The following is a 23160-nucleotide window of genomic DNA, read 5'->3' as shown; positions in this document are numbered from 1 at the left end:
GTGCTTTCTCATTTTTATTTTATTCAAGAAACAACAATTTTTCTTCCAACCAAGAATAGTACAAGGTCCATGGTGGTGAACTGTAGTCTAAATAGAGCCAGGAACCTCTTACTTTCCGTACTATGTAACATCACCAGGCAGTATTTGACTCCTATAACATTAGGTAGGGGTTGCTCCCTTAAAAATGCAATTGATGGACTAAGGTTCATTTTTCCTATTTACTGTATGGTAATTTCTGACACATACTTCCCCAAGACTTCAAACATACTATATCAATTACCTGATCAGAAGCTTCCTGTCCCATTATTAAATTAAAATTTTCTTTCCCAATTTTACTGGTAGCCAAAAATCTCCTGAAGAATGTGTGAAAGATAATTGCACAAAGTTTAAGGCATCTAGCTGACTTTAATGCATGAAAAAGTTCCATACAGAGTTCCATACAAGTTCCATGGGAAAGCCAGCATCAAACTTCTCATTCTAATAGCTCTGTTGTGTAGCTACATAAACTCTATAGGCCAAAACTGTTTTAAAGGTTGCATTAATATAATTGCACATGCAAAGAGAGACAGAAGGATAGCTATTCTTTTGCTTCTTGACAAAAAGACAGCCTGAAGGATTGTATTTTTCCCTGCCCAGTTCCTTTTTTTTTAAGACCAAAAACATCTGTTAACATCTGTTTTTGATGCTTCTGTTGAAGAATATTGATATGAATTGACAGTAGTGTTGCCATTAACTGAAACAAAAAGTCAAATCAAACAAAAACGACTGCTAATTTAGATGTTAATAAAGACACTGCCTAATCAAAGAATAAACACTTCTCTGATCAACTAGTCATGCTGCAATTTAAACTTACTGCAGGGTCCAACACTGAAAGCAAAGCAAAGGGGGAGTGAAATGTCATTAATGGTTTAGACAATTTAGAATAAAAAAAGATGATAAAGAGGAAACTTAATCCAAGTTTTTTCACATAATGGACTAATTACTAATTAGTACTGGCACTGAAACACAGAAAAAGAGAGTAAGTAGCTCATGTTCTTCATAAAAATCAGACTTGATCAGAAGATCAAGAAACGTGATCATCAAGTTTTCTCAACATAAATCAACCTACTTCAAAGAACTAATATTTCATTATCTCTAGCAGTTATAGGAAAACTCCCAAGGTGAAATCAAGTTCTGTCACTTTTATGCAAAGTAGCAGCCAATTGCTAAGACCAGATTCTTTTTTATGTATATAAAATGCTATTGGGAGATGTTTGCAAACACTCACCTTTTTTTCCAGCTGAAATACCCTTAGCATCTCTGAAAATCACGGAAGTATAGAATCACTTTGATTGGAAAAGACCTTGAAGATCAAGATGAAGTCCAACCATTAACCTAACACTGCCAGGTCCACCACAAAACCACATGCCTAAGCACCCTCCAAAGATGCTGACTTCTCTGAGCATCCTGTTCTAGTGTTTGACAGCCCTTTCCCTGAAAAAATTTTTATTGATACTCAATTTAAATCTCCTCCAGCACAACTTGAGGCCATTTCCTCATGTCCTGTCACTTGGGAGATTAATCCCAACCTTGCTACTCCCACTTTCAGGTAGTTGTAGACAACCCCTGAGCCTCCTTTCTCCATGCTAAACAACTAACCTGAAGATATAGTGAAGCTTCCACCTCAAAACATTTGCCAGAGCATCCCTGTGGGTAGACATATACTAGTGTTTATTTTCAAAAGTGTTCTCTGAACCTAGCTTAAATGTCCTCAACTCCTTTGCTGACTGTGCTCTTCCCATTGCTATCAAAGTATCCTCAAGTAAGAACATAGATTTTTTTTTTTATCAAAAGCAGTAAAAATTGAAGTTAAGGACCACAACAAATGCATTCTAACCACAAACAGCTTTAAGTCCCATAATGGCATAAACATTAGTCCAACCATAAATGGCATTTAGTTCCTAGCATCAGATTAGACCTGGCTAAAGCAAAAAATATCCCTTGACCATGGACATCGGGTTCTCCCCATCTACTGTTTTGCCCTACAGACCCACTCTCATTCTCAGTATTTGCTAACTTAGATAGCCTTTGTCTGCACTCCCCCACCTATCATCACAGGGATAATAATTATTAACTATATGGAAGTGACAAAGTGACTGATTAGCTAGTGGGTAGACAGCACTCTGAAAAATCTGCAGTGCTATGTGGCTATTCCCTCTCATTACAAATATTCTTGTGCACCCACCATCCAAAAAGACAGCAGTGTATAAACAAGAATCAATCCGGAACATCCTTGATTTCTCTACAGTATGACTTTGCTCCACCTGCTGAAGCCACTCTGGTGACAGCAGATTCATGTCATGGAACTTAACAATGATCTGACATGTCCACTCAAAGTATATGCATTGAACAGTGAGGATGCTGCTCAGTTCAGCCAAAGCCTGCCTGTGGAAATACAAGTCTGTCCATATATAAGCTTTTCTGTATCTGAAAAGGTTATTCAGCATTTATCAGCCAGGATCCAAAAACCCACTAACAACGACTCCCCAACACCACTGTTAAACTGTCATATAGATTGTTATATACACTGTTACATACACTGTTATATAGAAACCACAAGTACCTACTCTGGTTCTAATGCATCTAGTGCTTATTTATTCTTCCTTAATAAAACTAAAGACAATGTACAGAATTTATTAGTAAGTACTTCAGAGACTGCAATTTTGTTAATTACTATCTTACATGTTTCATTTTGGGACTGTACTTATGCTTCCAGAGTTCCTTACCTCCCAGGCTTTGTAGTAAGGCAATAGCCCCAGACGGGGCTCACCTGAGGAGTCAGTCTACCAGAGCAAGCCTCCTATAAAGTGTGAGGCAATTTTCACTGCTTCAAAATACAACTATAGGAGAAAATAACCCTTTCTACTTCAAACAGCTTTCTGCTTAGCTTAGTCATATATTACACAGAAAAACTTTAATTATCTTCTCTTGCTTGGCCAAATCAGTTCAAACATCCCATTTCAACCTCTCAAGAAAGATGATTTGCTGTCCAACTACACTGCCATGTATTGCACATCCGTGTATTGAAAAGCAGGATGCATCATGAGATGAAGGAAGGAAAGTTCTCACTCTTGATAAAAAATTAGTCTCAGCTTCTGATCCTGCGAGTTCTAGCTATTTACACACATGCTTATTCATTCAACCCAGTTCTCTCAGGGCTTCTAAATCAGGTAAAAGGGTAGATAAATACTTCAGTGCTCACTGGCAGAGGTCACAGCTCTCTCCAGGAAACCAGCAATATCTCTAAGAGATTCTTCACCTAGACAGTATGGCATGATGAAGATGAATATAAACGATCAGGTGTCCAAGCCTGCCAAAAGCTGCAGTTTGCAAAACCAGTAATTAAAGAAACTAGAGATACTGCAAATAAATTAATGAATTTCAGTGCCTTTAAAGAGATGCTTAGAGGAGTGGATAGGACCTTTCATGTACAGTCAAAAATATTAGTCAAAATTACTTCCAAATACCAGTATGACTACAAAGCTTAGACCAAATAAGAGAGCATTAAAATACATTTCACAATAAGGTTTTCCAGAAAAAAATTAACTACTGGCACCAACAAAAACATAAGTACCTGACTGTACACGACAGAAAGAATGAAAAAAGAACTTCTATAAATAGTCACTTTTTATGGAATTGTAACAAGATGTTCCCAAGATATTTAAATGTGAAGTTTAGTTCAGACATTTAGGCAGCATTGGCTAAGATATGAAAAACCTATAACTGCTAGGCAAGCATTTCCAGTGCAATGTAAACTAAAATCTGCCTCCTTGGTAGCATTGGCACCTCAGTCTCTTTCCTATCTTAGTGTATAAACTGGTTGATGTGCTGGAGGGGGAAACAGTATCACCCATGAAAGTAACAACTACTACCTTTCAACTTACCCTGCCTGAAAATTCAGTTTCAGTATGGCACTTTTCCAAAAAGAAAAGCAATTGTGTGAAGGTAAGATAATGATCCCCACAAAGCCATGAGTTAAAACCTTATTTATCATTTAGGAAAGAATCATGCATTATGATCCAAACAGTAATGATCATTTTAAGCGGATCACAGAAAATTAGCAAAACTGGCAACACGTTGTTGGTTCCCTTGTAATATACAGCATCAGAAGCATTACAAAATAAATTGAAAGAAAAAAAATAGAAAAAACTCAACCAAATCCAACCCTTGATCAGTCTGAATCATGATTTTGTTTGAGAAATGATGGTATGGATTTATTAATTGATCCAAGAATAAAGCTTGGGGTCATCCCCAGTATCATTCTGAAATGTAATTCGTAACACTATAATTACAAAGAGATTACTGGGAAGAGTAAGCAGCTCAAGATACTTAGTTACAGAGATACCATTAATTTAAGAAAAAGAGGAAATACTCCTAGGTGACTTTTGCGTCACAACATAGAATCAGAAAAAAAATCTACCTTGCTTGCTGATGGACTTAATGGGTTGCCTAAAACTGAGTAAAGATTACTGTGGAAGTAATAAACTTCACAGTTTGCATTATGAGTTGTTGAGGAAGGTTTTCTCCTTCAAAAAAACTTCATCAGATCATAATTTTTCTCCTCTCTGTGAAAGGGCTTCATCAACAAGGTTAGTCCAAAGGAAGAATTGCAGGAAGATTTATTTTTCATCTACAGTTAATTTACAATTGCAAAACTGTAAATTTAATTTACAATTCATTTACAGTTGCAAGTCTGAGATATTTCAAGGTAACTGTATAACATGAAAGAGGGTTGTTTTGTTTTCAGGGATTTGTGGTTTTTTTCTAAGGATGTGGGTTTTTTTCTTATTTTTAGTTTTTGATTTTTTATTTAACATACCTTATTCTGAGGGGGAGTGGGTAGACCAAAAGACAAATCTTTGTAGGAGGCAAAGGCTTTTGTACACTTAAAGCAGGCTATTAAGAAAGGACAGGGGAAAAATATGATCCATCCAAGGCTTTTACCTTCCTTCTATTTACTGGTTTTCATAAAGAAAAAAAAGAAAACAGTATATCCCCAAACAGCTGACTTATTACTGGAATAATCTTAGGAGAGTCTGGCAAACAACTTGCCAGTATTCGATTTTACAGATTAAGACACAAAGAAATTTTACAGATGGAGAGCTCCAAGGACAACCAAAATCCAACACCAAACCAACAGACCCTAAACAAATGACAGTGTTACAACAAAAGGAAAATAAATCCAAGAGTCCATTTTTAGCAAATAACATTGAAAGTATCATTTTTAGAAAGTAACAGCAAAGAGCCAAGCATAACTACATACTTATTTGCTAAGGTACAGGCCTTCTCACAGATTCCAGTGTCTAGTTTCCATAGGAGCACTGAGCACCAGTCTCTAAAACACAGATCTAGGGATGGGCCAAGGTTCCAACTCCAGTGCAGCCTAACAAATGTCCCATGCCTCCCTAACTGTACTGAATGAGATGTTTTACCAGAAGACCATGCCAATATCTCCATTTCTCCCTGCATCACAGCCAAGGTAGAGAGAGTAAAGGTGTGCTTCACAACCTCCCTCATGCTTCACTGTCCCAGGTATCACAGAGATCAGTGGACATGGAGACAGCAGATACTTTAAGGTACTGAGAATGGGACACTGGAGATGTAATGTACCGAATCACTCATCTGTAGGGTACAAACTCATCTTCAAACACCAGCTAGGAGAGGTGTTCTTAAAGATAGCAATAAGGATGTCGGAGTAGGATTGTTACTTTAGAAGTGGGTGCCTCTCTGCATAAAAGCCTCTATCCTGCCCCACCATTCCCACAAATCCCCTGAGGGAAGCCACCAGGCCCTCTAGCAGGCATCCATATGCTAAAGAGTAAAGTCCTGTCAGCTTAGACAGTAAAGCTCTGCCAAGAACCAAGGCAGGTGCTGGTTGCTGTGCTATTATAGTACCTGGCCTGAGCATGGCAGGACTACAGACTGGCAGTACACGCACTTCTTACTCCCAACCTTGTCAACTTTGACTGGACAGGCTGGTTATTTTAAGAAGTTACTTGTATGTATTTTAGAATACACATATTTGGTGCACAGTACCTTTGTAGAGAATCACAAGTCTTATGTATTTCTTTCTCTCATGAAAAGGTTTTTTTACAGAAAGGACTGGAATGGCCTAGCCGGGGAGCTGGTGGAGTCACCATCCCTGGATGTGTTTAAAAAAAGAATGGATGCGGCATTTGGTGCCATGGTTTAGTTGAGGTGTTAGGAGTGGGTTGAACTTGATGATCTTGAAGGTCTCCTCCAAGTAGTGATTCTGTGATTGTGCAAACCGAGAATTAATATTCATCTTTGCAAATGATCTTCTGACTTTGCAGAATGCATCTAATAGTGATAACTATTTTGATGTAGGAGAAGAGACTATTTTTCCTTCTGCTACTTTATCTAGAAATAATTTGTCTTCTGCAAAAGGAATTTGCTGACAGCAGACAGAGCATCTTTCTGACTACCAGTAAAACAACTGAGTTTGTGATCACATCCATGTGCACTTACCAGGATGTTTTGATACTGACCTGGGCTTACATTCACAGTTAGCATCATGCATCTAGCTTACACATGGTCTCAGGATGTTGCCAAAGCGTGTGTTTCCAAGCTGGAGGGTTTCAATCCTGCTGTGCCTACTTAGTTTATAATAATGTGTCAAACCCCTAAAACTACAACTACCCTATATAAAGATGCATAATGATGTGACATTACCAGGAGCACTGACACTGTATCAGGCCCAGAAACCACTCAACCTACAATTCACTGCTTAAAGCTAAGCCTGTGTTAGTCCTGTAGCTGCGCAGGGATCAGCTGAAAGACAGTCCTATATCAGCCCACAATTCAGGATAACGAGCTACCTTGCTGTCTTCCCAGACTCGGGCTGCACAGGTGGCTGCTTCGGGAAAAGCATGCTGGCATACTGCCACTGAGACTTCTAAATTGCAAAACTCACATTTTCAGTGATTTCTCCTCAGGTTAACTGTGGTCCAGGACTACTTACAAAATGATTCTTTATACACCTACAAGTACTGATAAGCAAGTGTAGCATAATGAAATATAAATCCCATAGGATTTCCCCCACATTGTATGATTAAAGGTCAGGGCAAACCGATGACTCAGCTGATCTGTATCTGCAAGATGATGCTGCAGCATAGTCACCATATTTCACAGAATCACAAATTGGTTGAGGTTGGAAGGGATCCCAAGCAGGGCCCCAACAAGCTGCCCAAGACCATACACATATGTTTTTTCAACAAAAGGCATATGCTACAACCGCCCTGAGCAACCTGTGCCAATGCCGAGTCATCCTCACAGTGAAAAAGTGTTTCCTGATGCTCAGAATCGCCTGTGTTTCAGTCTCTGCCCATTGCCTCTTGCCCTATCACCAGTCATCACTGAAAAGTGCCTGGCTCTGTCCTCTTTGCAAGTTCCCTTTGATTACTTACATAAATTGAAAAGATCCTCCTGAGTCTTCTCTTCTCCTGGCTCAACAGACCTCTCTCAGCATTTCCTTACAGTAGAGTAAGGAAATTACCTCATTACCTTAGACACTCCTTGCTTGAATCCCTCCAGAAGCTCCACACCTGTATCTCTTGTACTGGCAAGCTTAACGTCAGACTCACTGCCCATTAGGTAAAAGGAAAAGACGACTAAGTACTCTCTCTACTTGATAAAGAAACCTTTTCTGCAGAGTGTTCAGGCTGCATCTGTGTCAGTACAGTGTTAAGTCCTGACCGTGCTTCAGCTGCATTAACACACATCTGAAAATTAAGTAGGAACTTTCTGAGCTCCATAGGTACACAAGAAAACACAGTCCCACAGGCAAGCAGAGGTCCTATGGGCCTCAAATTTTCGTTTTTGTAAGATCAAATCTATTAATGAAAGTCTGATACCTAGATGAGGTAAGTGGAAGAAAGGACCCTATAAGCATCCTAGACTATTCCAACTGCACTTAACTCCTAGAACATCCAGATCTTCATTGATATCACAAAGTACTAACTTTCTACAGATAAATCCGACTCCTCTGCAGAAGACGTGGAACTCCTTACAGCAGGCCATTAGAGACAGTGTTCCTCGAGGTACAACCTAAAGCTGCTTTCATATTTCAGACAAGAGCTAAGCAGCTGCTACCAGCATTCAGAGCATTGACCCTTACATAAAAGCACTGCTGCACAGTCTGTACAGTCAGACAGTGCTCCCAGGGTGGACAAGCCATGATCACTGTGCATGAAGTTACAGGAGAAGCCTGCAGGTACTGAGGCGTAGGCACAGACAGCTTATAAGGGATTCTTATGTCATTTATATGTGCACTTTATTTGGATGCAAGCAACACCCTGCAAATAGCTCAAAGGAATTACTCAACACTTTTTAATAGAAATAATGACAGCAATATGGTACATGTGCCTGAAGTACATTCTATCAGACTAATTATTCTGAATCTTGTAAATTATAAATATCTAAACACCTAACATTTATCATCCTGACAACTACTTTAAACATTACTGTGCTATACCAGAAGGAAACAGAAAAATCTGGAGGTAAACTCCTGGACAGGAAAAGACTACATGACAGAATTCTGGGCTGGGGACTAGTCTCTGGATTTCTGTGGAAAACAAAGTTGCAGAATTTGGGCAATTTATATGGTCAGAAGAGGAGGAAAAGCATTCTGAAAGAAGGCTGGCAAGAGATGTTGAAAGTGAAGGGGAGGATGGGGAAGAGAGTGCACTTATTTAGCAGAAAAACTGAAGGATTGAAATTAAATGAATAACCGAAGAATGTGGAGAGGTTGAACTGCTTGTACAAATATTCTAGACCAGTGATAAACCCACTGAACTGCTGATACACAGATGTCAATTTTAAGAAGGAGGTATAACTAAAGAAAGAATTTACCCAAGTTGAAGTTCAGTGATTTGCTTTATTTTATACTTCAGAATTGGCTGAAAGCCAGTGATCTTTATATTTTTGGTTTAAATTCTAATAGAGAAAAATTGAAACAAAAGCTGATGCCATAGGAGATGACAGTCACAGATAAGGTGACAGACAAGCAACTCAGGCCCCTCTAGTGCTTTCATGGAAAGGGAAAAATATAATCTCCTAAGGCCATGTAACTGATGCTACAGGTCTCAAGTAAATTACCATGGTATTTCTGCAAGTTTAAAAACTGTGACTCCTAAACCAGAAAAGCACCAAACAGAAATACCTCTGAAGAAAATGTGCACGTGTCAGAACTACAGTCTTATTGCAGGAGCATATGATTATGACTGTACACCACTTGCTATGTGTTAACGAAAGAAGTTCAACACCAGTAGTAAAGGCATGTTATAAGCATATTCATGAGTTCATGAGTGTTCATGAGAGCTACTTTAGCAAAAACCTGACAGAAGTAGAAGTGTAGATAACTGGATTTAGATTTAAAACAGGAATAACTGGGAGTAATTTCAGAACATTTTATGAAGTAGCCTAGACAGCCACAATTATACAAAGAAAATAAAAATGAAAAACAGTTACACCAGCCTGGATAAGAGAGGCAGTAAAAGAAGAAAACTGAAATAGGTAAGCCAAAAACATGGGAAATCTCAACCAATTTTAAGAGAAAAAGTCAAACTATGACCTCTGGGGCTCCACATAAGACCACACTTTTTTTTAATGACAAGCCACACTAGCCCCATCATGAAACTGCTTCTGTAGACTACTTAATATTTATTAACACAGAAAAACACCCATATATTTTTTTTCTTTTTTTCTTTTAGAGAAGCACAGACCACATTTGCAATACAGTGAAAGAGTGCCTACCAAAGACCAACAACACAGAGGATTTATTCAAGTCAGAATGTCAGTCAGAGGTTCAAAGGTTTTAAGAAGGACTGGCTAGTAAGGCATACTGACTTGAAACTCTTGAACTATCACCCAAAAAACCTCAAAGGGTGAAAAACAGGTGAGGGAAAGAGATTGCATACCAAGACCAATGGAATTACAGTATTCAGATGGTGATGGTTTGCTGTACAAAGCCAGTGGTTTTGAAGAACTAGGCATCTGCTAAGCAACTGATTGTACAACAAACCAACACAGCATGCACTCAGTAACTGTTGTTTGTCTGGTACTACACAGGCAAAGTCCTCAACAGACAACTGTCTTCCAAACTGGATCCCAACAATATTAAGACTTCAAAAAACCTTAAAAATCTTCACCCATGTGACAAAATAAAATCATTAAATTATTACTGACAGTACTCACAGGTGACGCAAAAGCTGTGAACTGGTAAACAATGATTATATCATGCTGAAAACTGTATTAGAATAACCTGTAAAACAGAAAATCAGGCAAATACTGTGTATCCAAATACTGTTAAATATAAACTTGTCAAACGATGACTAAACCTACGCTAAAAAGCAATTATTTAGAAAAGCATTTAAGTTACAGCAGTCATCTAAACATAAATAGTTTAATGTCATGGCTCAGTAGGCTGTTACACTCCTTGAACACACTTCAACAGTAGTATTCCACCTAGCAAGACCTATATACTTGTAATAAAAAATATATATACACATCACTGTTCAATTCTCATGATCTGTACTTGAGTACTGACCTTGAATTAGAAAGAAGTAAAAAACCAGCTACAAAAACAATTAAGGAATCATAAAATCCACCCTACAATTACGAAGTCAGAACTGAACTATGGAACCATCCAGACTGAGCCCCAAGATACTGGAATAGTTTCTTTCTGTCTTCAAAATTGATAAAAAATGTAATGTTCATGATTATGATGAACTTAAAAAATCAGTTATACAGTTATTTTACTTCTTACACTTTATCTAATGTCAGCAAACAAATTCCACAATATATAAAGCTTATCAGACAGGTTGCTGGCATTGTGTGCAACCATGTATTTTGGTTCAAAGAAACACATACCACCCTCTCAAAAGACACATACACACACAAAAAACCCCCCTACCATAAATATCACAAAAACAAACCCTTCTAAACCCACAAAAAAGCCTAAGTTACTGCGCAGAGTGATATATACAATTAATGTCACTATACCCAAACTACAGTCTAGATTGGTAGGTTGAAATACTGTTTTAAGTAAGAGAGTTATACTCAATCAACAAATTAACATTTGTCTTGCTTATGGCTCAATTTTTACAATTTCTCCAGATTTTTGATCCTCTGCGCACATTAAAAAAAAAAAAAAAAAAAAAAAAGGTTGCAAAGAAATGGAAAGGTATTAGAAAATTCTTTGTCACTAAGCAGAAGTAGCTTGGTATCATATAAACAAGACAAAACAAACAGACACGGAAGGTGATCACATGTTTCTGCAGCTACGAATTATTCCAGAAAATACTGTCACTCTTTGAAAATAACTAAAATATAAAGCAAAAGCGTTACAAAATATTTTTATGATACTTCCTCCCTCCCTTTTTTTCAAGCTATTCTAATAAAAGACTACATCCTAGCAGCCTGATAAATCATATGGTCATGTATAGTAATTTTAGGCATGATTACCAATTAAAAAACATCCCACTATATTTTGTTTTTTAAACAACAAAAAGACAATCTTCTCTCACTTTAATGGTTTTACTTAATGGGAAAATTCCACAGACAAAAAACACAACATAAATATTTAAATCTATCCTTCTTACTTTACCTCATGAAACTGCAGACCAAAAAGGTCTGTAAATCAAAACATTCAGACAGTATTTTCTGAGAACAACCAAATGAAGACTGCACTAATAAAACTAACCCGATTGTAAATTTACAAAACAAAACAAGTAAGTCCAATAATGTCATTACCCAGAGAATGTTTGTGTCACAAATTTCTCCAAGAAATCAATTCAAAGGTATACTTTGAACTTTGCTGTTCAGCATCAGAGGTTTGAATTTGGTCTAAGAAATACAGCCACAATTAAGCTACTAGCAAATTCTGCTTGTGTTGTTTATGTAATTTTGGTTCAAAGGCCAAAATTTTCAGAGATTACTGTGAGTCTAGTTTTTAACCCTAATTAAATCTAATAATTAATTCGAGTGTATTATTATATTGTGGAGTCAAACAGAACAAAATCAAAGTGAATCCAAATTCACTATTATCTTGCCTTGCAGGTAAGAGGATGAATGCAATAAACCCCAAGAGAACAAAAATTCTTCTGGGCAGAGCATGTTTCTGGATTTCTATGAACACTAACAGTGTTAAAATCCAAGCTTAAAGGAATTTAAGACAAGACATTTTACTGATGCTAACTGTGGGGGTGGTGGGGCACTGGCACAGGTTGCACACAGAAGCTGTGAATGCTCCATCCCTGGCAATATTCAAGGCAGGCTGTACGAGACACTGAGCAATCTGGTCTAGTGGAAGGTCCCTGCCCATGGCAGGCGGTTGGAACTTCAAGATATTTTCCCACTCGAACTGTTCTGTGATTCCATGAAGCATGCTGCAAGTCAATTTAATGAAATGCAGTGAATTCCAGTAAATCTTTGTTCTGTTTGTAGAAAATACCCACTTTCACATTTAGATGAAAGCATATTTACTCCTAAATTGTCTGTTCCACTTTTCTATGAAATAAGCTACTAAACCAGGAGAGACAGTCACCTAAATGAAATCCATCTTTGCATCACTCAGAGTAAATGTTTATCATCTCCTTTAATTTATTTACCAATTCAATGCTGAGCTAAACAGAGACCAAGAAAAAACTGAATGTAGTACAAAAATAATCCCCATGTTATTTTCTTCTCAATATTCTCTTCTTACCAAGAAAAATAGAAGTAGGTTTAGGTGCATTTTGTTTTCAGAGGTGGGAAAAAATATGTATAAAACCATTGTTTCATACAGCTATCAAGTTAGGAAGACATACAACAGCTTTAACTTCAGGAAATCACTTATTACCACAGCAGTCCATTCATAGCATCACAGAACAGTTTGGGCTGGAAGGTACCTTCAAAAATCATCTGTGCCACTCATGACACCAGGTTGCTCAAAGACCCCTCCAGCCTGGTCTTGTACACTTCCAAGGATAGGGCATCCACAGCTTCTCTGAGCAGTCTGTTTCAGTGTCTCACCTGCCTCCCTACAAAAGATTTCTTCTGTAAATCCAATCTCAATCTAAGTTAAAGTTACTCACTTTGAGTTGAAAACCACTGCTCCTTGTCCTCTTATTGACAGACACAGGTAAAAAGTCTTTCTACAGCTCTCTTATATACACTCTTGGTATACTGAAAGGATGCTTCAAGGTCTTTCTGGTATCTTCTTTTCTCCTGGCTGAAAAACCCGCACTTTCTCAGCCTCTCGTCACAGGAGAGGTGCTTTATCCCTCTGATGATTTTTGTGGTTCTTTACTGAGCTCTTTTCAATCTAAAAGGTCCATGTCATCCTTCTTGATGGATGCAGCATTCCAGATCCCACCAGACAAGAATCACCTCCCTTGACCCCCCCAGCCAGACTTCAGATGCAGGCCTGGCTTTCCTGGTTCCAAGTGCAGACTGTTGTCTCAAGTCCAATTTTTCATTCACTAATACCCCTAAATCTTCCTGCACAGGGCTAGGCTACTCTCAATCCATTCATCCCCTGCACGGTACTCATGTTAAGGGCTGTCCCAATCCACAGGCAACACACCCACAACCTTAGACCTGGTACTGCTGAACCCTGTTGAGGTTCCCACAGGCCCACTTACCTTCCATCAAAGGTACCAACTGTACCTCTCAGATTGGTGGCACCTGGAAATCTGCTCGGGGCACAACTTCCCAGTGCTTTTGTCACAATGAAGTTATTAAAGAGTATGATTCCTTGAGGGACACCACTCATTACTGTTTCCACTTGGCCATTATACCACTGACCATAACTCCTTCGATGCAGCCACCATGTCAATTCTTTATTTATCAAAGAATGTATCCATCCAGCTTCCTTCACTCCAATTTAATAGTAAGAATGATGGGAGGTGGCACCATATCAAAGGCCTTACAGAAGCTTAAAGAGATGACATCTCTACCTCTTCCTTTGTCCTCTGATACAGTTACTCCATCATAGCCACAAGATTAGTCAGGCATTTAGTCCTTCGTGAAGCCTTGCTGGCTGAATACATAACAAACACATCCACATCTTCTGTATGCTTCAACAAACGTTTAAAGAATATCTGTTCCATGATCTGAAGACTAAATTATAGCCTGAGTTTTGTCTTGAGTTTTAACACTGCCAAAGAGATTTCTCCTACTTGGGGGGATTAAAAAAAGTTTCTCAGGTATTTGTCATGGGGTTTTACACTAAATCCTTTTGCCATAACATGCAATACCTGTAACTTCCCAGATCAAACCTCTCACAAAAAATCACTTAATGGATTGGGGAAATGGTAATGAGCCAAACAGATTTTGATCTCTAAGTCTCTGTGAATAATGGGCCAAGCTGGCCAAGAGAGCTGTTTGGTGGCCTGCACCCTGGGATTGACTACTAATCCCATTACAGTTGACAATGACCAGGTGCATACATCATAACCACCCCTCAAAAAACCAGGCAGTTTCAGGACAGGAGAGATTCAAGTGGCATGAAGATTGTTGCCATGTATGAAAACACTTCTAAGAGTCAGGTTCTATTAACACACAAACAAGAAACTAAAAGAAGGAAAATAGAATACCAGAGTTATTCAAATATAGGCGTAAGAATATTCTTTGGGTTTTTCTCCCTAGCACAACTACACAGTGTCTCTGTTTCCAGGCTACTATTATTTTCTTTTTAAAAACAAACAATCAAACAGAAATACAAGGGAGTAATATCGTAAAGAATCATTATTTTCCCTCCTAAAAGATTAACTGAGTAAAAACAAACTTCACAAAGGAGTACTCTGGGTTTGTTATTTGTTTGTTTTTTCATTGTTCCTTTTTGCAAACCATCTTTGAAAGGTTTTAACTGTCAACATAAGTATTTTATTTTAACACCATCTAATCAGCACACTCCAAAAACACAAGCATCAGATCCTCCAAGTACCCCAATGGCTTTGTAAGAATGTACTCAAGATACATGAATGATGCCTTTATTTTTCAGCATTTAACTTCAATTGCTTTTGCTGGTCCGGTCTGTGAGACTAAGAGGCATTTACAGTGCTTTGCAAATCCATTATCACAGCAAATTGTAAGTTCCATACTTGATCATCAGTTTCCCAAGCCCAATCAGTTCCCAAAAGCATAAGGAATTATGGCATCTTTTCCAACTTCTATGCGTTTTGCATTTTTCTGGTGTTCTGAGCTAGCAGCTGCTTCAGAAGCCTTCTGTTTGACTTTCTGGATGTTCACCTGGAAATGTGGGCTAGAATACCTTTCAGCATTCTTTCTCAACATTCCCTAATATAAGCAAGATAATGAACATTAACATTGAAGATTAAGGAGTTAAAAACTCTTGTGATGGTTTTGTAGAACAAGGAAGTAAAAGCAAATTTGCTTAACTCACAGAAATTCTCATTCAGTATAAGGATTCAAAGATTATCAGTAGAGCAATGAATTAGTCAATGACCAAAAAGTGTATGCAAGCGTGTAGTGAGCATATAGCTCAGATGCAGTGACAGACACACTAACAAAACCAGATAGCAATGTACATTCTGTGTTGCAAGAATAAATACTATTATATTTAAAATATTTTTTCCTAATGAGTAATTTCAAAGTGTACCTAAAACAAATTCACTGTGTTATACCTTAGCCTATAAAAGTATGAACAAGAATGGGATCTCTTTAGATTGATATAACGGCTATCTAGTAACTAAATGACTAATTTCTACCTTGATTCCTGTTTACTCAAAGAATCTCTAACAGGCTGACTTTTTCTCACATCCAGATACACCAAGTTCCTACAGAAGAGAAACCTGTGCTCTTACCTTAGATTTAGCTTACAGGTGGCTAACCCTATCTGGGCAAACACTATTCTGATGCACATTTGGTGATACTTACTTTGCACATTTGAGCTGTACTTTTCAGTTAACTCCAAACGACTTAAGGATATAACTGCACTCAGCTCTTTATAGAGAAGAAGATTCGAGGTAGAGGGGGGAAATATAACATATTTCAAAATTTAACTGCCCTTTCCAAGATTTCCTTTGGGAAAAAACCAAATTCTCCTTCAACAGACTTTTGACAGCTGGGACTGGCATTCTCCTAGATACAAAACAAAAGACACAGATCATCAGTGTGTCCAGAACAGGGCCTTGGGTAGAAATCTTAACCATGTACTCTGATGAAAACAGACTCAGACTCTGGTACTAGTCTAAACAACCTTGTGTCATTCATTCCTAACAGATGCTTCTCCCACACTCAGGTCAATCTAAATTACAAATGGCAAAGCTCCCGGATGAAGCTGTTAATACACAGCTCAGCTGTACTGAGGCAATAGTGATATAGTCTTCAACTTTTCATTTACTGAATCACTAGTTGCTTCTACCTTCATAAACTTTGTAATGCTCTGTTGCTTAGTCAAGCAATACATGTATTGCACACCACATACTTTCCACAGAAAGATGAGCTGAACCAACACAGTGGGGCTCACCTAAATCATACAGTTAATTACAGTAGCTTGTCAGATGATTCTGCCTTAACGGGTTGAAAAAGGAATCTTGCTTGGTGGGGTTTATTTTTGTTTCTGGAATAGCCACACCACCTTCTCAAATGCAGAATGAAATGAACAACAGTACTTTTCTGTTGGCAACTGCATCTGCCTCAGGGTTCTGGGATAAAACACTGCAGTACTGACAAACAGAAAAGAGAGTGTACAAATTAGGTAGTTTAATTATTCCATGCCATTTGTCCTTTGAAAACTTACAAAGGACAAAAAACTGTAGACAATCGTGCTTCAGTTTAGTCTCAGTATCAGCACTACTTACTGAACGACAATGTGCTTTCAGAACACTTCAGATTTAAACCTTAGTATAGCCTGAAAAAACATTTGTGCTGTTCCTGGAACTCCCCCAGTAACCTTCAAAACTTTTAACTTCTAAAACTTTGGTATCTCCTGGACTTCTCTCATCCAGTTTTAACACATCTGACTTGTTTGCACAAAGTAAATAATATTTAAAACATGTGGCATGTTTCTTTCTTTTCGACCAACACCATGTGTATGGCTTCCAGTGTTTCCTCTATGCTAATTCTTTCTTTGTTTTCTCTTGCTTTCCTGCTCTTTGTTCTTGCCAGGTTTGATAATTACAGTAAATAAAAGGTGAATACTGAAAAACTTCACAATTTCATCAGCAACAGATGTTCATACACAGTTGCATTTGTGTACAAGAACAGATTTTCTTCAGTCTTCTACCACTCAGCTTAAGGAAGTTGATAGAAAAAATACTGTGCTTATAGCATTCTACTGCTGCAACAAAGCTAACCACCATTCATTGGACATCTACCTTCCTTTATTTCACACCTATCTGTGATTAGTTTTGCAGAGATTACAAGGTAGTGCTTCCCCCTATGAAAATACAACAACCAAATTAATACGAAGCAACTAAAGAGCAGAATTACTATTTCTTCATTTTGCAGCACACACTCAATGCCCATTCTCCAAAGATTCCTCTGCTCAGCACGTATTTTTTCATTCTACATTTACTCAACGCTTTTTGTCAGTATAACACACACATTAGGGGCCACCTGGCTTTTTGACATGTAAAGAAAACTAACGTAGTCTGAATTCTTTAACTGTTTAGACCCTCTGCTAGTTCCTATCAACTTTGGTAGGTGTAGATCACTTCTCAAAAAGTAAAAACAAAAGAGTAACAACCCTTTTTAATGGCTGCACACAAAGTATCCTTTTGTGGTGCTCTAAAAATAAATGTTCCTAGATTTTCTAAACACATGTTCTTTACATTATCATACTTATACCCAGATGATGATTTGTGTTTTCCTACCCCACAAAAAAGATGTTCCTATATATTGACATATCTGTATATATGAGAATACATCAAGGCGTTACTATCCAGAATGAAAGTATATTTCCTGAGAAACACTTTCTGCTAAATATTTACCTATCTAGCTACAATAAGTAAGAAGAGGTAAGTTAATTATTTGTTCATTTTACAGTAGTAAATATGTACTGTATCTATTGCCTAAAATAATTTGAAAGAGTTCAGTGAGAGCAAGGCAGACTGATAAAAATGCAACTTATAAGAAAAATAAGGAAGCTTGTTTCTCCAGCTGAAGAAATTATATGAAACAAGAATCTGTCATTGTTGGCTTAACAGACCCATTTCCTCTTCAATGTATCTACACAAAGTCTGTCTCTCTGTGAATACAACAAGTTCTGCATGTTCAACATCTAATTCTGCTGACACAGGCTTAAGAAATAATAAATATATCCACCTTGTGTTCAAAATCATCTTTTGGCATAAGGTTGCTGCTCATGTCAATTCAAATGGCTTATCGCCCATTTACTTTCTGTGCTACAGCAGGGAGAATAGAAGGACACTTGTATCAAGTCACGTCTCTTCACTGACACATTCACTATCTTCAACATAAGAAGCACCTAAGTATTAAAAGCCACGCTTTGCAGGTGACACAATACCAACCAATATGCTGCAAAAAAATAGGACTGTCACACATCTCCAGTACCTAATCTGGCCAGGGTTTAGAGACACACACAAGGCACAGCTAGTACAACATTTGCAGATTAATTTCTCAGATACTCAAGGCATATCCCAGTGAGAAAACGGTGTACGATATTAATGTATAGAGCCCACAGGAAGACAATATCCAGGACTGACGGTTTATGGCTACAAATCTGCCATGCAGACCCAAATGCTGCTTTCTGGAGCCCTGGAAAATTTACATGGATGGCAGGAAAAAATCATATACAGAAGCAAGACAAAAAATTATGTATGTAAGTACTTAGCTCTTACTACTTAAGACCTTAAAAATAAATATGTACATACATGCTTAAAATAAAAGCATGCAGAACACATTGGCATAGGCAAACATAAAACAAATCTCTTTGTTTTCTCCCCTAATTACAAAAACAACGTGTTTTTACAGCTAACAGCAAACAATGCATGGATATTAACACCTGTAAGCTGTGGAGAACACTCACAGTGTTTTACAAAGCATTCAGCAGTAATGACATTCAGAAGAGTTTGAAAAATACAGATTAAAATCAAATTTGGTGGAAGACTGTATTAGTTCCAAAGTGTCTTGAAACACTACAGCCAAGTTTTGCTAGCCGAAGCTACTGCTATGTAATAAGCTTCAGTGCATATTTATGGATTCTGGCCTTCCACAACTACAACTGCAAAAACATACTTTGTCCTGTTCTAATATGTTAAAAGAAATTAAAAAAAAAAAAAAAAAAAAAAAAAAAAACAACCCACCAACCAACAACAACAAAAAACCACCAAATAATGATGTACAAAACAGTACCTAAAAGCGGTATTTTACCGTTTAATCAGAGAGTGTTTATTTTTAAACTAATACCTACAAATAATCTTAGCACACACTAAAAGCTTTACACAATTTACATTGGATTTTGAACTCTTTGATTTCATGGAAAGTAAAAAGGTATCATAAGCACATTAGAAGAGTGTATCAAGCAGTGTGTATTGGAGCATGGGTGTGTGACACAGTAACCATTAAAACGAACCTACTTTACCAAGAAGGCAGTGTTGTCTTTCACAAGTTGAGGAGGAAAAAAACCTTTTCCTTTGAAGCAAAAAGATTATTTTTTTCTTTATCTTTGCTACATATGTGTATTTTCATGTGTATACATCTAATTTTTAGGCAAGTGTAATAATAAAACAACCTAGCACAAATACACTTGTTTGTCCCTTGAAAGGTAGATAATACTTTTCACTTTGCACTTGCAACTAGTCTGAAAAACATGCACAGCCACTTAACAAGCATCAGCTTAAAGTGCACTAGTATTCTCTTTACAAGTCAAAGGATATTCCTTAGTCGCATATGTAAAAAACCTTAACACGCTATTGGGTTTTTCATACCCAATAATACTTAAGAGACTGGGACTCAGAAATTGGCACTTTCAGAAAAGAAAAAAAAGCAAACCCAAACAAGTTTGCTTATGTTTACATGAAATTAAGCAGCACTAGTGATTTTCCCCCTAAAAATGAGGGGGAAAGAGATAAAATGGAACAGTAAACATCTATTCAATGTAAAAAATCAAATGATTTTAAGCATGTTCAGATGGTTTTCATGCTACCAGCCTCACCATTTTTAATGAATATATTTTCTTTTGAAAATGGTTTAGTCTGTTTCACAACCATGTGAATGACTCGTACCAACAACAAATTTAGTAACTGAGCAATTGCTGATGCTGGGGAAGCAATGAAAGTGACTAAAAGAAAAAAAAGTGCTCTAAGGTACTTAAGATAAACCCACTTATGAAAGAAGCTTCCCTAAAACTGTTTTAGAAATTGAAACCTGAGTCTGTGCAATACCAAGACACCAAGGGTCATTTACTACACACTGCATTTCACAAGACAAGATCATTAAGTGTTAATCCAAATGTGCACATACATTTTCAGTAAAACATGACAGTGGATGACAAAACAAAAGACAAAAAATGCACGCACCGTAACAATTTCTGTACTGGTTTTATTACCCAGGCATATGGATGTGCTATTAAGTACATGCAGTCAAAAGTTCATCTCTTTAGATGTCTAGTACACCATGCCTTCACTTTCAAAAGCCTGTTGGAACTCTTAGTTGGCATTGATGATGAATCCAGCAAACTTTTATACAGTAACTTCACAGAGTTTTCCCTAATTCTTTCTGTGGGTTGGCTTCTCCCCGTTGTGCAAATCACCACACATTATCAGGTCCAAAGTGATGCCGTAAGTGGGCTCCAGCCTAACAGCATCTACCCCAGTACTTTAAGTAAGTGGTTAGAAGGACCTTGCAAAGCAGCTCAAGTTCGCGTTGCTAACTGCAGAACTGAATAACTGAATTTCTTCTCTAGGTAATATATATTGGTCTCATTCAGTAAATTTCAAACATATCTGAAAATCTAGGAGAAACCTCTAGCACTATTGTAAGAGAAACCAAGAATACACAGAAAAAATCTAGACCTGAGTAACAGGTGCCGCTTTTGAACCAAGTGTCTATCATTAATCATACTTAGACATCCATAATATTAAGCGAGGACAATCTATTTTATCTTCTTTGTGACTCTTGGAAGTCACATCATGCACTGCCAAAAACCAAAATCAGGTCAAAATCCAACAGAACGTCATTACTATGAGTGCTGCATCCATGTCCACTACTTCTCTCCCACACCAGTTAGAGATCCCAACCTTCTCTATATGCAGAAGATAACCTTCAGGAAGTACCACATTAATATGGAAGCTCTAAAATGTATCCAAGCTTTTCCTTTCAACTTGCCTTACCTCAGTGAAAAGGCAGTTTACTTCCTCGGTATAAAACACTACTTCCCATACATATGGCCCAAGGAAAAAACATCCCATATCCATTTGGAACGTACTCACTCATCCACACTCCAGATAGCCGTGCAAAAATACTTTAAGGCCTGTGAATCCAGGCAGGAGCTATTACCAGGGAGCTACACGACACAGTGCATCATACTGGATGCCACGGGCGGGCATATTTTAATTCGAAAATTTTAACATAAGCCAAATTTCTATTAGATAAATGCTGCCTCTGCATACTTGCAACTCTAAAATAGCAACCTCTGTTTTAATTGAAGAGAAATTATACAGTTGACTTTTATATCCAGTGGGTGGATTCCAACGGCATTAAAGATCCTATAATCATCCTGCACACTTCAGGTTACCCCTCAGCTTGGCATGTGCATCTGGGCCTTTGCGGCTCCCTTTCTTTTACAGACCGGCGCGCAAGCTGAGCACAAGCCCCTTATCCCACTTTACCTCAATAAATAAAAACCACAATAAAAAAAATGCAACCTTCCCGAAGCTCACGGAACAATGCAGATATCACACCCGTTACCGTCGACCTGCACAGCGATTCCCTTAATCCGCTTCGCTACCATCGCTCTCCCACACACATCGACATTTGCCACTTGTCCCGCAGCCCCCTCACTCACCCGCCATCAGTTCCCTCTCCATTTTGAAACGCCGCTTCCCGTTCCACAGCGAACCCACCCGCCGACGATGCCCGCCGGGCAGGCACACACGCCCCGTTCCCCGCGGCGGGGGCTCGGCCGGCGGCTCCCTGCGGCGGGGGCGACGAGCGCCCAGAGGCACCGCGGGCATCGTGGCTGCCGCCTCGTGCCCGCCGCCGGGTGCCTGCGCCCCGGCACAGACCGCGCCGTCGGCGATGCCCGGGCTGCAGCCCGGCGGCACCTGGGGCGTGCACGCCGGCAGCGGCCCGAGGCGTGCGGCCCGAGGCGAGCGGCCCGAACCGGGCGGAGGAAGCCCCGCACTCACCCAGCAGCAGCAGTTTCAGCTCGCGGCGGGCGTCCCGCTTGTCCCGACGCAGCTGCCGCTCGATCTCGTCGTTGATCCGCCGGGCTTCCTTGGCTTCCTCGCTCAGGCAGCACGCCATGATGGACTCCAGAGTCATTCTTCCTAACTGGTTCAGACACAGCCCCCACCCCCCCTAAACCCTCACGCACACTCGCACACACGCACCCCGCCGCCGCTCCGGCCCCGGGGGGCACAGGCGCTCTCCGAGAGCCCGGGGGCCGCCGCAGGGCAGGCGCGTAGGCACAGCAGCCTTGATGCCACAGAGAGGCAAGAAGAAAGGCAGGGCCGCTGGCGGCGCGGATCCCCGCTCCCTGCCGCTGACACCCGCCGCTGCCAACTCCTCCTCTCCTCTAAATCATGCACCGAACAACATGGAAACATCCACCGCGGCGGCAGCAGCAGCAGCAGCGCTACCCAGCCGAGCTGCCCCCCGCCCCGCCGCTCGGCTTCCCCCCGCCCGCAGCCTGCGCGGTCCCCGAGTGTCCCTGGCGGCCGCAGAACACCCCCGCCGCCCTCCGACGCGACCACCCCACCCCCTGTGGAAGCGCTAATGCCCACTAATCCCGCCCCGCACACGCACACATCTCGCCGCCGCTCCCCGCCCCCGGAGCGGGAGCCCGGCTCCTGTGGGGTGGGCGAGACCGCAGCTGCCCGGCAGGAAGAGCTTCCCCGCGGCCGCTCCTCCCCGCCGCCTCGGCCGCTCGCCGTTCCAGGCAGGAGGCGGGGAGTGGTGGTGAGGGAAAGT

General features: G+C 39.5%; 1 protein-coding gene across 1 annotated transcript in view; it reads right to left on the bottom strand.

The window, feature by feature from the left end:
• LOC136373985 (guanine nucleotide-binding protein G(q) subunit alpha-like) overlaps nucleotides 1-22908 on the bottom strand; it is a 110943-nt gene extending 88035 nt beyond the window's left edge. The window contains exon 1 of the mRNA XM_066339084.1: nucleotides 22377-22908. Within this exon, the coding sequence (XP_066195181.1) occupies nucleotides 22377-22512 (136 nt within the window). The 5' untranslated portion in view covers nucleotides 22513-22908. The remainder of the gene's footprint in view (nucleotides 1-22376) is intronic.
• Between the last annotated feature and the right edge of the window lie 252 nt (nucleotides 22909-23160).

This window comes from Sylvia atricapilla, chromosome Z, assembly GCF_009819655.1.
Source record: "Sylvia atricapilla isolate bSylAtr1 chromosome Z, bSylAtr1.pri, whole genome shotgun sequence".
In the NCBI taxonomy this organism is placed as follows: Eukaryota; Metazoa; Chordata; class Aves; order Passeriformes; family Sylviidae; genus Sylvia; species Sylvia atricapilla.
The sequence above is the reverse complement of the archived record's forward strand: the minus strand, read 5'-3'. Positions and strand labels throughout refer to the sequence as shown.